General features: G+C 36.1%; 1 protein-coding gene across 6 annotated transcripts in view; it reads right to left on the bottom strand.

Moving 5' to 3' along the window:
• CDH19 (cadherin 19) overlaps positions 1 to 14421 on the bottom strand; it is a 115784-nt gene that overhangs the window by 36142 nt on the left and 65221 nt on the right. For 5 of the 6 annotated variants that reach the window (XM_064705769.1, XM_064705772.1, XM_064705771.1 and 2 more), the window contains exon 2: positions 604 to 830. In XM_064705769.1, coding sequence (XP_064561839.1) covers positions 604 to 801 — 198 coding nt within the window. In that variant the 5' untranslated portion in view covers positions 802 to 830. Of the gene's footprint in view, positions 1 to 603; positions 831 to 3378; positions 3474 to 14421 lie in introns of those variants that run through there. The other variant, XM_064705773.1, reaches the window with a different exon arrangement.

The following is a 14421-nucleotide window of genomic DNA, read 5'->3' as shown; positions in this document are numbered from 1 at the left end:
ATTGCTCGTTGTACTAAACCTACGTTAATCTAATGAACCATGCAGATTCCCATAGTTTCTCAGTGGTAAAAGGATTTAGTATTAATCAGCTTCATTAAAAATTAATGAGGGGTAAATCAGCTGCTACTTAGTGTAATAGAAAATCAAACTAAATACTGTTTGTAAACTACACTACACTCAGTATGGCTGCTTTGATGCAGCGCCAAAAATAACACAAGCAAATTGCCAGATGTTGATAAATGAGTCTTAACTTCCACTCAGAAGGAAGAAAGGAACTTTTCAGCTTTATACCTTCATCTGCTGCACATGGAGCTAGTTTTATTAACAGCATGCATGTGAAGTTTCCTTGACAGCAGTCCTCAGTGAAGGAAGGCGCTTGTTGCTGCTGTGGCCTAAAGCTCTCGGACTTCTCTGACCTTGAGAAAGGTCACAGAAAAGGAGAAATGTGGTACTGCCTTATTACAGCTTCCTGAACTCCTCTTTCTACTTTTCTTGCTATTTCCATGCCACTGGAGATATTTGCCTTTCCAAGTCAGGGTAGAAGCTGCTACTCAGCATGCTAAATTGAACCTTGCGCTGTCCTTGAATCATTACTTATCATACCTGTCCAATATACACAGGTTCCGGCGAAATCTGTTCCTCAGTTACAAAAAGAGGTTCCCACAGCCAGCTACGTTTCACTCTTCGAACTGGTGTGAAAGACTGAGCTGTGTTTTGAGCGCTGGAGTTCCGTGTGCTGGGAGAGCAAGGCCAAAGTTGAACCAGCATCACCATGAGGCGTAGCAATACCAAGGAATTCATGCTGAACCGTTCTTTCAATCAGTCTTAATCTGTGGAAGAGGGGAAAAAAAAAGTCTTTGACAAAGCATCACTTTTGTCTTTCTACTTCTATATACTGATTCTGTGCTAATATAAGAGCTGATTTGCAGGGTTAAAACCTCCTCCTCTCCCCAAAAGTAAAAAGCTGAAATGAAGTCTGTTTCTTATTAAAATTTTAATAAGAGAGTTTTAAAAGACCTTTCAGAGTCTCTAACATGAAAGTCAAGTACTTAACTTTTCTTTATGAATATCCTACACAGGGACTTATTATGCAAAAAAAAAAAGGAAAACAATCCTTCAATTAATTCATCTTTCAAATTAAGGTGGATAATTGTATTGTCTAGCCCAGGAATAATTTGATTGGAATAATTGTATGTTTCTGCTTAGATAGGACTCATTTTGAGCTGCAGTCATAAAACTGCCTGAAGGATGAATATCTAGCCTCAGTAGCCCTGATGTCTGACAGCTGAAACAGAGTGATGCAGATTTTTTTTAACCTCTTCTTACCCACTTTCCCAGCTCAGCAAAATGCCTACAAAAATGTTAAACATGATAGGGTACCATGAAGAAGCAACAAAAATTTACAACTTTCTCCTTCCCAGCCAAACAGCAACATGGACAAGGCAGATGTGTTAAATGGATTCTTTGTCTGTGCCTTTGGCATGGATGATGCACCAAAAGTTCCCAAAGCCCTGAGCTGGAGGACCATGACTGCAACAATGATCACCTCCCAGTCAATTCTGAAATTGTGCAGGAGCTACTGCTCAAGCTGGATCCCTAAAAATTTATAGGGCCTTATGGGGTTGATCTGAGAATTCTCAAAAAGCTGCTGATGTCATTGCAAAACATCTCTCAATGCTTTTTGAATGATCTTGGGAATCCAGAGAGATTCCAGCTGACTGGAAGCTGGTGAATGTTGTCCCATTTTTCAAGAACGGCACGAATGAGAGCCCCAGAGACCACAGGATTATCAATTTCATTTTGGTGCCTCCTCAAGTTAAAGAGTATGATATTGAGGAGATATTGAAAAATACCTGGAGGACAACACAGTAATTGGTCACAACCAGCATGGCTTTATGAGAGGAAAGTACTTCTTATCAAATCTGGTTTCCTTTTATAACATGGTATCTCACCTAATTGATCTATGGAAGCCTGTTGATGTAATCTTTCTGGATTTCAATACTTTCTCTCACAGGATCCTACTAGACACATTTTCAGCACACAGCTGCATAAACACAGCATGGGTTGGTGTTGGCTGAGTAACTTGCTCACAGGTTGAGCACAACGTTACAGTGAATGGGGTGATGTCAAACTGAACACCTCTCACTAGCGGTATTTCACAGGCCTCCATGCTCAGCCCTGTATTCTTCAACATCTTAATGACTTTCATGCAGAACTGGAAGGAATATTCAGCAAGTATGCAAATGATAGAAAACTGGGAGAAGCCTTTCAAGGCAGGTAGATCTTGCAGAGAAAACTCAAAAAATTAGGGGGCTAGGCAATCACCAATTGTATGAGCTTCAAAAAGGGAAAGTGATGGATTCTGCACCTGGGATGAGGCAACCCTGGATGTATGTACAGACTGAGATGCTGGAAAGCAGTGCCACCGAAAGGGACCTGGGGGTCCTGGTCAATGGCAAGTTGAGCCTGAGTCAGCAGTGCCCTGGCAGCCAGGAGGACAAAACCCTGTCCTGGGGAGCATCAGGTACAGCAAGGGAGGGAAATGTCGTGCTCTGCTCTGCACTGGGGCAGCCTCACCTTGAATACTATGTGCAGTTTTGGGTGCCACAATATAGGAAAGACATTAAACTATTTGAGAGTGTCTGAAAAAGAGCCATGAGGATGGTGAAGGGCCTTGAGAGGAAGCTCTGTGTGGAGAGAAGGAGGTCACTTGATCTGTTCAGCCTGGAGAAGAAGAGACTAAGTGGAGATCTTGTTGTAGTTAAAAGTTTCTTGTGAGGGGAAGAGGAGGAGCAGGCACTGATCTTTTCACTGTGGTGACCAGTGACAGGATCCAAAGGAATGGCCTGAAATTCTGTCAGGGCAAGCTTAGGTTGGATATTAAGAAAAGGCTTTTCACCCAGAGAGTGTTTGGAGACTGGAGCAGGCTACCCAGGGAAGTGATCACAGCACCAAACCCGTAGACAAGGTTCAAGAAGAATTTGGAAAATTATCTAGGATACATGGTGTTACTCTCAGGGATGGTCCTGTTCAGGGCTAAAAGTTGGACTCAGTGATTCTTGTGGGTCCCTTCCAACCCAACATATTCTGTGATTCTGTGATTAGAATTTGTCATAACAGATTTTACCACCTCTAAGATTATTTTCTCCAACTAAACTGACAAAGGGCAAATGCATCTTAAAAGCTGTAGGTTTCTGAAGCTAGTTTCATTTCCACTATGTGTACTTTCAGAAAATTAAGGCTCTTCACAAACTGTAAGCTATTACTGGCTTTTCAGTGATTTTTGGCACAATGAAGGAAATTTTAAATATAATTCCATGCTCAATTAAGAATAGCCATCTTCTGCAAGGCAAAAAGAAAAATTTTGAAGATACCTACCCATTTGGCAACGGCATTAGCCGTTCTTTTCAAGGCTTTAGCATTGAAGAATAACATTTTCTATGAAGGAGATATCTGGTTTATGAGTTTCTGACACACTGGTCAGTTTGAAAAACACACTGAAGAAAAAATATTTCGATTAATTTATCTTAGACCTGAAAAATACATAAGTTTTTTAAGTATTAATATTTTAAATACTCATCCTTATCTGTAGCTGCATTTCTCTTCATAGAGGAAAGCAAGGCACAACTTCCCAATGATATTTCTGGGATTCACATTCTCTGAACCTCAGAGAAAGAAAAAACAATTCTAATTTCTTATCTCATTTACTGCTCCTGTGTTTTGGAACAAGTGGAATGCATTGTGGAAGATTGTTTACCTGAAGGGAATTGGTAATTGGATTCTGGTATGAGTGTTTTGATTCACTGACCAATTGAATCCATGTGTGTGTTGGACTGTCAGCTGAAAGTCATGAGATTCTGTGCAGTTGAGTGGAGTTGTGTTGAGTTAGGTGCTTGGCAGATTCAGTTTAGATGTACTGTAATATAGAATAGAATAATACAGTATAACTAAGTAATTAATTAGTCTTCTGATATCCATGGAGTCAGATGCATCATTTCTCCCCTTCGCTGGAGGCCGCCAAGCTTTTACTATACTTATCCAAAGAGAAATGCCATAATTGCTTAAATAGACAGACAGGTAATACAGAAAACTATCTATTTCCTTCCAGCATCTTTATATGATGTAGGACAACAGTTTGTTAAAAAGTAATCTGTAGAGATGGAATGAGAGGAGTTCTAACAGGAAAGTCAAATAGAACAACCAAGACTAAAGTGTACATCCCAATTTTTTCACATTTTGTGTTTTTTGACTGTAAAGCTGTAACAGAGCAAGACAAGATTTGAATAGAAGGAATGTGACTTGGGTATCCTCTTTTTCCAGTTTCCTGTAGAAAACTTCTTATTTTCCCATGGCTGCAAGAATAATATTTGTGACATTGAAGAAAAGTCCAACAAAGTTCAGCATGGCTCTGAAATAAGTCTTGAATGAGGTTAAGAAGGCCTAAAGACCTTGGAGAGTCTCTATGCTATGGGTGTACTTAATTCTAAGCAGTAATCTGCACACAAAGTAACCTTGAAAAGGAGCATTCATTTGATTATAATGCATTGCGAAGGACAGAGTACTTAAAGAACAAAAGCTGAACAGTCAAGGAGACCTTTCTGAGGAATCACAGAAAAATGCATTTCAATCACTGTTTATATCTGAAGAGAGGTGTTCAGTCTCGGCAATAGCAAATTTTTCTGGCTAGGCTTTTTTTGTTGCTGTTTTGTATGCTTGTTCTAGGAGTTTTCACATTATTCAACAAAATATCTCAGGCTTGTGGGGCAGTTTTTCATGCAGAGTGAATGTGAAAGAAACAGTCCTTATCAAACTTGTCTGAAGACACTGTGTATTGAAAACAACATAGTGAGGGTGCAGAAAGGCAATGCTGGTCTGCTGTTGGCCACCTTTTTGCAATGTACTCAGCAGTTACATATGAACAGCATAAAGCATGCAATGGATGTTTTGGAGCATTTTCGTGTCTCCTTTTTACAAATTTATGTTAATATCCTATGTTATGTGGACTTAAGCATCATGTCTCTGACAAATTGGAACAAGTAAATATTTTTTAGATTCTGATATACTGCACACATTGTTAGTGTAAGAAGGCTAACCTGAAAATACAGATGGTAGGCAAATTCTTCTAAAAACAAAGCTATTTAATGGAATTGAGATCTATATGAATCTCTGTTTTTCTCTCCTCTGCTATAGCGAACATTCTGAATTTGCCTTTACTTTCAGGACCTTTCAAAGCCTATTTGCTTCTAACATCTTCCTACTCATTTGGCATTGAGACACTGCCTCCAGCTTCTGGCCAGCATGTGTTGCCATTTTTTATAGTCCAGTTATAGTCCTTGTGAAACAATCACATTCTTTCTCTTCCACTGGTTGTAGCTCAGTCTCAGAAGTCAGTCTCATAAAATATCCAGAAAGTAGTTTCTTATTCCCTCATCATTTTCTAGTCTTTTCTTTAAAAATCCAAACTTCAGTATTACCTACTTAAAAGAAAAACAAATATAAAAGGGCTCACCCTGTTAAGATTATTCTGTGCTGAGTCTGCTGCCTATCACTGTGTCTAGTATTGCCTCATTATTCCCTTGTACTTTCCTGTCTTTCCCTATCGGTCAGTTGTCTCTTGTTTTACACTCATTTGCCATGGTCTTTGTAAATGAAATGACCTTGTACTCTGTGTTATAATTATAGTATGCAGCAGAAGAGAGGATTAGTAAAAGCACTGAGCTTTTGGGCACTGCAGTAATATGTCCTAATAGATAATTTTTAGTAGAATAGTTTCTCATTGAAAAAAAAAAAGGACAAATATATTTTCAGAGATGAGCAAATGATCTGTCACTAAAAATTTCTCAAGAGGAAGATAGGAATGGAAACTGTTGTTCTGCTCCTGTCCTTTTGGAAGTTTGTCTCCAGTTTTTCTCACATGCAGTGAGTTGCAATAATAAAGTCTGATAGTAAGACCAGAGCAATGAGAATAGCCATTACAATTGTAATAAATGGGATGCAGCTTTTAAAGCTTATAGAGCAGCATCTTCCTTACATACCCAAGAGAAACCACAAGTTCCCTGGAGACTAGAAACAGATTTACCTTCTTGGAACAAAGTTGACGAGTTCTTTCAAAAGTTTATTTTGGAATTTTCACCCAGTGACATCCTGTCTCCATTTGAAACTGGATGTTATTTTAGGTGTGCTGGTAGTATGACTTGGTTCAGAGTTCCCTTTGTTTCAATTTTTTTTTTCAATTATGATTGTGTAATTACATTATAAAATGATACATACTACTGCGTAGCATTGCAAGAAAAACAACAGAAAGAAACAGAGGTCTAAAAAAGACTACTTCTGGGATACAGTGAAGTTATACATTTGTTGGTGGAGAAAATAAAAGACTCAAGTTAGAGACTAACAACACCTTTCTAAAGCAATTAAAAAAAAAAAAATCCAAATTAAAAAGCAGGTTAGACCATAGGTGCTGAAAAATTCTGTTCCAGTTCTCTAAGTTGAAGAATAAGGAACAACAAGCTTAATTTTGTAACAAAAGTCCCATAATTTGATATAAGTAAAGCCTTTTAGTTAGGAGGTAGCAAAACACTGAAATAGGGTAACAAGGGATGTGGTAGATATTCCTAAGTAGAGATCATTAGGACCATCACCTATAGATGTTTGGTGCTACAATTTTGGAACTGACTACTGAGAATAGCAAATCTCTCTGTCCTTGAATGTACTCAGCCAAAGAAAAAAAATTAAAAATTCAGACTGAAATATATTCTTTTTTGGAATTTGGTGCTGTCTTTGCTTGATTTAATAATGTCAAGAAAACAACGAGAGGAATAATTCATGTAAGCCAATCTAACTCATTAATATGCAGCTTCTGAAACATTTCTTATCTCAAGAACAGCCTTAACATGATGTTGTTTCTCTTGCATGTTCTGTTTTATGCCTTGGTGTTATTATGATTGTAGCGAAATCTGTCTCCCTTGTATGTTGCTATCTTTAATTTTCACTTACTTAATAGGATAAAGAAGAAAGGCTATGTGTAACTAACCCCTACAGATTACGAAGTTATAAAAACTTTAAAGTTATAGAAACCTTCATATTTCTCCACTACAGACTTGTCCATTTGTTCTATGTCTACTGGCTATTCATCCCAATTGCATTTAATGTGGTTGAATACTGAGAATCCTAGTGTATTATAATGCTACTACTCTATCTTTTTACCAGAAGACACTAGATATGAAATAATTTTCATTGACTAGTTTAGGTCTTGCACAATATGGTAGACACCAAGACTATATTACTTATGCAATTCTCAGAGAATTAATAGTAGCTAATAATATATATCTGAACTATTTTAATTAATGCATATATTTTGTGGGTTCACTAGTTTGTTTTTTGGGTTTATAATCTCTACAGAACAATGATAAAATATTCTGGCATGTGCAAAGTACTGGGCTTAATCTTATTCTTGTTAGTCCTTACCATTGTTGAATTTCCGATAGTGTAGGATAATCATTTTTATAGGTTTGGTGTGTTATAGCTCTACCTTATCTTTTTAAAGTATTTAATCTGTGAATTAGTCTTTTGCAATCAGTACCAAGATGTATTTTAAAGAAGGTTTTCCATTTGCCTTGTATTTTTACTATTTTATTTGGAGACATTAGAAGAAGGCCTACTAAACTCCTAAGGAATAAATATGGCATATCTAACTCCAATTATGCTGGAAGTCACTATTTGACAGTAAGGTTTAACTAATTTTATAATAAAGCAGCAAAAATTTGCAAGAATTTATTTTGCAATTTGAACTTAATTTTTACTAAATACAATCGCAGTTACCATTTACCATGCATACATATTGTGTGCTTGACTGAGTGATTAATTGATTTTTGTCAGAGGGTAAAATTGACACCAGTTTTGCTGTAGCTTAAAGCACCTTTTCCACAATCCTCTCAGCTTATATTTATCTGCCTGAATGCATTTATTTATAGTTGTCTAGTTTAGCTATTATTTTTATTGAATCTGAACATTTTAATTTCATCTATTTTGACTTTCTTGTCTTTCACATATTTTTCCTAAATTAAACTTGGACTCCTATATCTAACAAGTATTCTGAATTTAATTTTATAGTGCTTAACAGAACTTACATCTAAATGCAATATTCTCTTCAGTCAATTAATTGGAGGCATATCAAAAATTGTCTTTCTAGTCTGCTGCAAAACTAGCTTCTTTAAAAGCTGCTACTTAGCCTTGAGAGGTGTTTTCTTTATTGCATATCTTGATGTGACATTTGACCAAAGCGTGTTGACTGGTAGTGCATATTAATACAGCATGACTGCATGTGTCTCTTCCAGCAGTCACCCAGAACTTCACTTACATGGAGAGCAGTTACTTAGATGTTATGACTATTTTAAAATTTCACTTCATTGTAATTAGCACATAATTTTCTTCATTTTGAAAATATACCATTGTGCCATTAAGGAAAGCCTTCAAACTATTATATAGAACTAGCAGTGTCATTATCTGTCAGATATACATGGACAAAATAGCTTAGAGAAAGGAATTTTTTAGTTGATTAGTGCCTTGAAGGCTGTGTATTTTAATCAGTAGAGAGCAGACTCACTAGAAATAATGTAATTCTTAGTGTTTTATATATATTAACACAGTATATTAACACATCCCCCATATTTTGCTACAATATCTGTTGCACTGTATGAAAAGCCCCAAATGACATTTTGGATGACAAAACTCTGAGTCTTCAAAGCATGATAAGCAGCAGCTAGATTTCTGTCCCTACTAGATATTCAAAACCACTTTTTCAGTGTCAGATTGTAATATTTATTTCTCAAAATCCTATGTCTTCCGTTAAAAACCCATGACAACTCTAGGCAAAAGTAGCAGATTTGTTTAAAATGAGGGGACAGCAGCTAAGGTGAAGGGTGAGATTTCCTGTAGTGAGTAAAAATGAAGAGAGGTAGAGCAGTTACTTGTCAAGCTCACAAGTCGAAGGAGATTATATAGAGGATGTGGTGACACACTCTATGTTCCACAGCCTCATTCTGCAGTGTCATTGGTGCCTCTCATTTTCTTAGTGGAAATCTCTCTGTGTTAATCACCAATAGACATGAGTAAACCCCAATGGAGAAACAACTCTTAAATTAATTCAATTTGCCGACTTTGATAGTATTTTATTCCATCTGAACTTTGGCATATAAAACTGGCTTCACAGTACCTATTTCCTGATGGCCATGAGCATACATGGTGATGTAACAAGTCTCTTGCCTTTTTCAACTCTGAACCACCAGTATTTTTAGAACTGATTAACTGATTGCTGACCTGTAAGTTTGCCGAAGATATATATAGCTGGAACCAGCCCAATATTTCTGTGTGTGGTGCAGCATTCTTATGTTTGGCTTAGGGGCTTGCTGCCACTCACTGCTGTGATCGTGTGAAGTTTCTCATGAATCTTTGAAACACATGATTATGAAAACATAAAATTATTATTTTATTCTCTGTTATCAACCATATAACATAGAGCTGGAAGCATAGCCTCAAACATTTCAAAAGGCAGGAGACCCAAATTCTGTCATTGCAATTTTTTTGAGATCCTTTAGAAAGAACCTGAAAGAGATGACTCAATCCACCTAAAAATCTCTAGGTACAAAGAAAAGCACTCACACCATTCCCATCAACAAAAACGAGAGTATATGTGTAAGGATAAACTTCTCTTGTGCAGGACAGCTTTTGCTCTGCAATGGTGACCTTTGGAAGTGCTGATTAAGGCAAACCCTGCATAGGGACTGAGCTAGAGGCAAGCCACTGCTTCTGTAAGCTTCCTCTGTGAGTGTTTGTCTTACTGTTTTTAAGATAATATTAAAATTAAATCTGCAACATCACAAAGTAATAAAGTAATTAAGTGTTTCATTTGGAGTCTCCTGACATCCCCCAAAGGGACCAGCAGGTATCACCAAGAACATCATATTGACACACACACAGGTGCAATTAAACCTATGAGGTTGCTCCCTGTTTGATGTGGCATTTTGTGTTCTTCTGGAAGCACAGCTTTTCCACATGTTATTAACTGAGATACGAAGTTATTTGGGGAATAGTTCCATAGACAAGACATAGAGATATTCCTACTTCCCTTTCTTTGTGCAGAAGAAAAATGAAGCAGGAGGAATATCTATGTCTCTTTTCTAAACACTGATAAACTAAGGACTACGTTTTGCTCTTTTTCAGGGTCTTTCTGCCGTACAGCTAAATGCTGCTTCAGTCCAGATGCTTCCTAGCTAAAGAAAAATTAAAAAGATTACCTTAGAACTTATGAAAAATTATGTTCATTCTCTGCATTTATTCAATAGCTTCAGACATTTTATTCTGATATAAAAATCGATTTGGTAAATAGGTGCTGAGATGTTAAAACATTCAGTTATGCCAGTACAAGTAGCTGCGGTACACCACAGCTAAAAATAAGCAAGCATTTAGTTTTAATTGTAACTTTCTTTAACTAGGACTATTATTTATTTTTAAGATAGTCTCCACTATAGAAAATTACTACTAATCCCATGTATTTTAGCATAAATATTTTGCTTCTTTAAAAAGACTAACACATGTACACAGTAAAAACAAATTCTTGCCTTCTGGCATTTGCTTTTTATTGCAGGAAAGTAGCAAATCCAATTACAAGATATTTGATTCACTGGGCAAATCCTTCTGGAACGTTTTTGGCTCTGCAGGATACCACTCAGTACTGAAGAACCACTTGTCAGCATAATGATGTAAAGGACTGCATTCTGTGATTCACACTTGAATCTGTTTGCCAAATTATTTTCAGGATGGCACTTCACGAAATGCTCCAAAACTCTCTGTAGGATTTAGGTTCTTTTAATCTCTTTAATTCATAATTATTCTTTGCATACATTTGAGCTAATATTGCAGTGAACTCACCTTTTCCATGGTTTTGGAGGAGATTTAATTCCACCAAACATGAGATAAAAAGAAGCTTTGATATTTAAGAGGATGCTCTTTGCTAGAATTTGACTTATGTTAAACTTCTGGGTTTGGTTTTAGAGTTAATTTTCCACATATTATGAGGCAAATCAGAAACACCCTGAAATTAAATAATCCAGTATATGTCAATGGAAGACCAGAATGAAATCAGATTTTAATGTTTAGATTTGAGGATATTTACCAGGGTGTGTTTTTAAAGTAAATAAATATTGCAGAAAGCAGTCCCTTACAACCAGTTAAGGAAACCTTATCTTTACATTAGGAAAAAAAAAAGAAATAAGAAGAGGAAAAAAGGCCGTTAAAAAAAAATTATTAACACTACTTGTTTATTGATAAAACACATGAGATAAATAGAGCAAGGAACAATTACTTTTAATGGTATGTAGAGTTTTCTTTATAAGCAAGAAAATCTGCTGTGATATGTAATCCACCTATTCAATTTAAAGATATAATTTAAATTTAAAAAAAAAAATTCTGTCCACCACCACTGTGAAAGTCAGTTAGAAAAATGCTGAAAGAATGCACCTGCCTCAGATAGTCTGCAGTTGCATCAGATAGGAAAGGGTAGAATTTGTCTGATTTTTGAAAGAGACAACACAGTGAAGGTTATGCATATTTTTCAGAATAATGAGAAATAGAGATAGAAAGTATCTAACTGACAAAATTCCTAAAAAATTAATATATTTCCTTGCCTTTTTATTTTCTTAATCTAGTACTCTGTTGATGAATCTTCCCTTATCTCCTGCAATTAAATAAACTGTTTCTGTTTTACTTAGGTCTCAATGATCAGTGGCTTGTCTCTTCCTTACCTCTGATTTCAATATTTCACTGTTCAACTTTACTACTAAGTATGTATCTTTTCTTCACTCATTCTATGAGTTACATTGAAGGCTGATATATTTTTCTAACCTGTAATATATAAAAAATATTTTAATTCAATGAGTTCATTATTTGATTCAATGAAACACTCTAAGCATTTTCCAGCACTGAGTTAGTCAGAACAGTATAGGAGCAGAGCATTAGGTCATCCAGGTAACACAAAGGGTGCTTTACAATAAGTTTCATATAAAAATATTTCAAAAAGCTTTTCTTTTCTGTCACGTTTCAAGGTGACAGAAATGGAATAAAATTTTTCAGATAGGGTCCAGCAAATAGCGTCAGATTTGAAAACTGCTTTTTTTGAATGAAATAATATTTTATTAGACCTATAAATAAAAAAAAAAGTGGAAATGGAAGGAAGTTTCTAGGTATTGATATTGAATTATCTAAAAATTATTTACTTAAAAGCTATTTTTAAAGGATATGTGTGAATTTAGATTTCTGACATCCCTGTATTCTGACATATCATCAAGATATACTATCAGGTTAAGCAAAAATAAAATTTAAGGTGCATAATATCTGGGACTTCACTCTCCATAGTCAAACTGCCTTGTGATATCTCAGCATAATTTTTATCCATTACTTGCATGCTGACCCATAGAATTTCTCTTATTACCTTGCTACTTGGTACATGAAACTCTTCCTATATAGATGGGGGGAAATGCTGTTTATATTTCCATTATCATTCAACATAGTCCTTACAATGAATCAAAATAAGATATCTTTGGATATTATTATTAATTATTAATTTGCTTTGACTAAAAATCCACTCATAATGAAGTTATGAACATCACTGAGTATGTGTTGAAATTTGCCTTTTGAAAAGGAAATGTTGAGGTTTCACTCTGGTTTTGGGTGAGTTCTGTAAGGTACCTATGTAGGACAGAGGCCTTGAAAAATTCCTGTTATTATTTTTGTGCCTGAATACCCACATATGCTGCCTTTTCTACACACTTTTATCACAGGTCCTTACATTCTAGTCACTCTTCAAGATTTATGTTGTTTCAGAGGGGGAAAGTAAAAAAAAAAAACCATCGCGATATCTGTGGAAAAATGGATTTAAAATTCAATATGGCTAAAGACTTCAGAGTAACTCCCAAAACTCAGATGATATTAATTCAGTTAAGTGTTATTGTTAGTTGTCAACATTACTTAGGTTCTGGACTAGTTCTCCTGATAGAAGAAAGCCAGACAGCCAGATTGCTTTGAATCTGGAAAAAATATTGGTTTTTATTTCTCCATATTTTTTTGTTCTGTTTTTTTTAAAACTTTTCATTGATTTCTTTCCTTTTACAACCATTTTTACCGTACTAAAACATAATTCTTAGTCTTTCTAGCCTGCATTGAAGTCAACTCCTTTCTCGCTGAGAAGCTGAGGCACTGAATGTTCCACCCTACTTTATTTCCCTCTCTTAGTTTAAAAATGTTTTCTGTTTGCACCTCAGATTAATGAATTACCTATTCACCTGTCACTTCTGTCCCTGCTGCTGTAGGTCATCTGCAATAACAATTTATTGCATCCTTTTCTCTCTTTATAATCTTTGTGTGCCATTCTCCCCTGGTTACCTGTGTGACCCTCTGTTGCTTCTCTGCTCAATGTTATCTCTCAAACAAACCTCCCTGTGCAGATTTCTTTTGATATATTCCTTTACAGAAGCCTATTATAAAAAATTTTTTTGTTGAGCCAAAGTCTCTGTGTATCATTCAGAGGATAATTTTGCCAATTTCAAGAGCTCTTATGTACTTTGTAGCCTTGGCTTTTGTATCTCCAACTGAGCAGGTATCATGAGGACTTTATGTATTATCAGAGTATTGGAATGCACAATCAGACTCAAAATTTTTACATTTCATCACCTACTTTTTCTTTCCATTTAAGAAGCTTCTTAAGCTAAGAAGCAAGTGGAGGAGACAGGTAGAAACAGAAGGAAAGTAATTCCTATCTAGGATGACTTTAATAGGGTAGGAATCACGGTGAATGCTAAGTGATAAGAAGTGCACAGTAAGATGTTTGAAATGCAAGACTTCATTCTCCCACAGTGATTGGGCAAGAGAGGAGCTATACATGAACTAAGGCCTGCATCAGAGAGGGGAACCAAGTGTGCTGATCTGGGGGATTTTCAGTCCACAGGAGACATTGAAAGGACAACTTCCCATCTGGTCAGTACACAGCTCTGTTGAGCAGGGCTTTGAAAAGCGCAGACAAGTCCTTTGCATGTTCCAGTTTTCACCACAGTTTTAAAAACCATACTAATCTGAAATCTAAAGATATGTCCAGTATAGCTCAATTGAAGTTATTCAGAAATATTACTTATGGGATGGTTTTGTGTCCTTTCATCTGACATATTTATGAGTTGTTGAAATTCAATGAAAGAAACACATGTCAGGGAGAAATCAGCAGAGCATTCTGTCAAGTATGAAGTACTCTCAGTTGTTTCAAAAGAATATTGAAACCAACAAAGGCTGCTGCTGTGGCATCAGTGTGGTGCACTGTGTGGTCAAAGTAGTGCCTCCAGAACAAAGGAGGTAAGAGAAAGGATTAGGAAATCTATA

The sequence above is a fragment of the Zonotrichia leucophrys genome, chromosome 2, assembly GCF_028769735.1.
Source record: "Zonotrichia leucophrys gambelii isolate GWCS_2022_RI chromosome 2, RI_Zleu_2.0, whole genome shotgun sequence".
Taxonomy (NCBI): Eukaryota; Metazoa; Chordata; class Aves; order Passeriformes; family Passerellidae; genus Zonotrichia; species Zonotrichia leucophrys.
The sequence above is the reverse complement of the archived record's forward strand: the minus strand, read 5'-3'. Positions and strand labels throughout refer to the sequence as shown.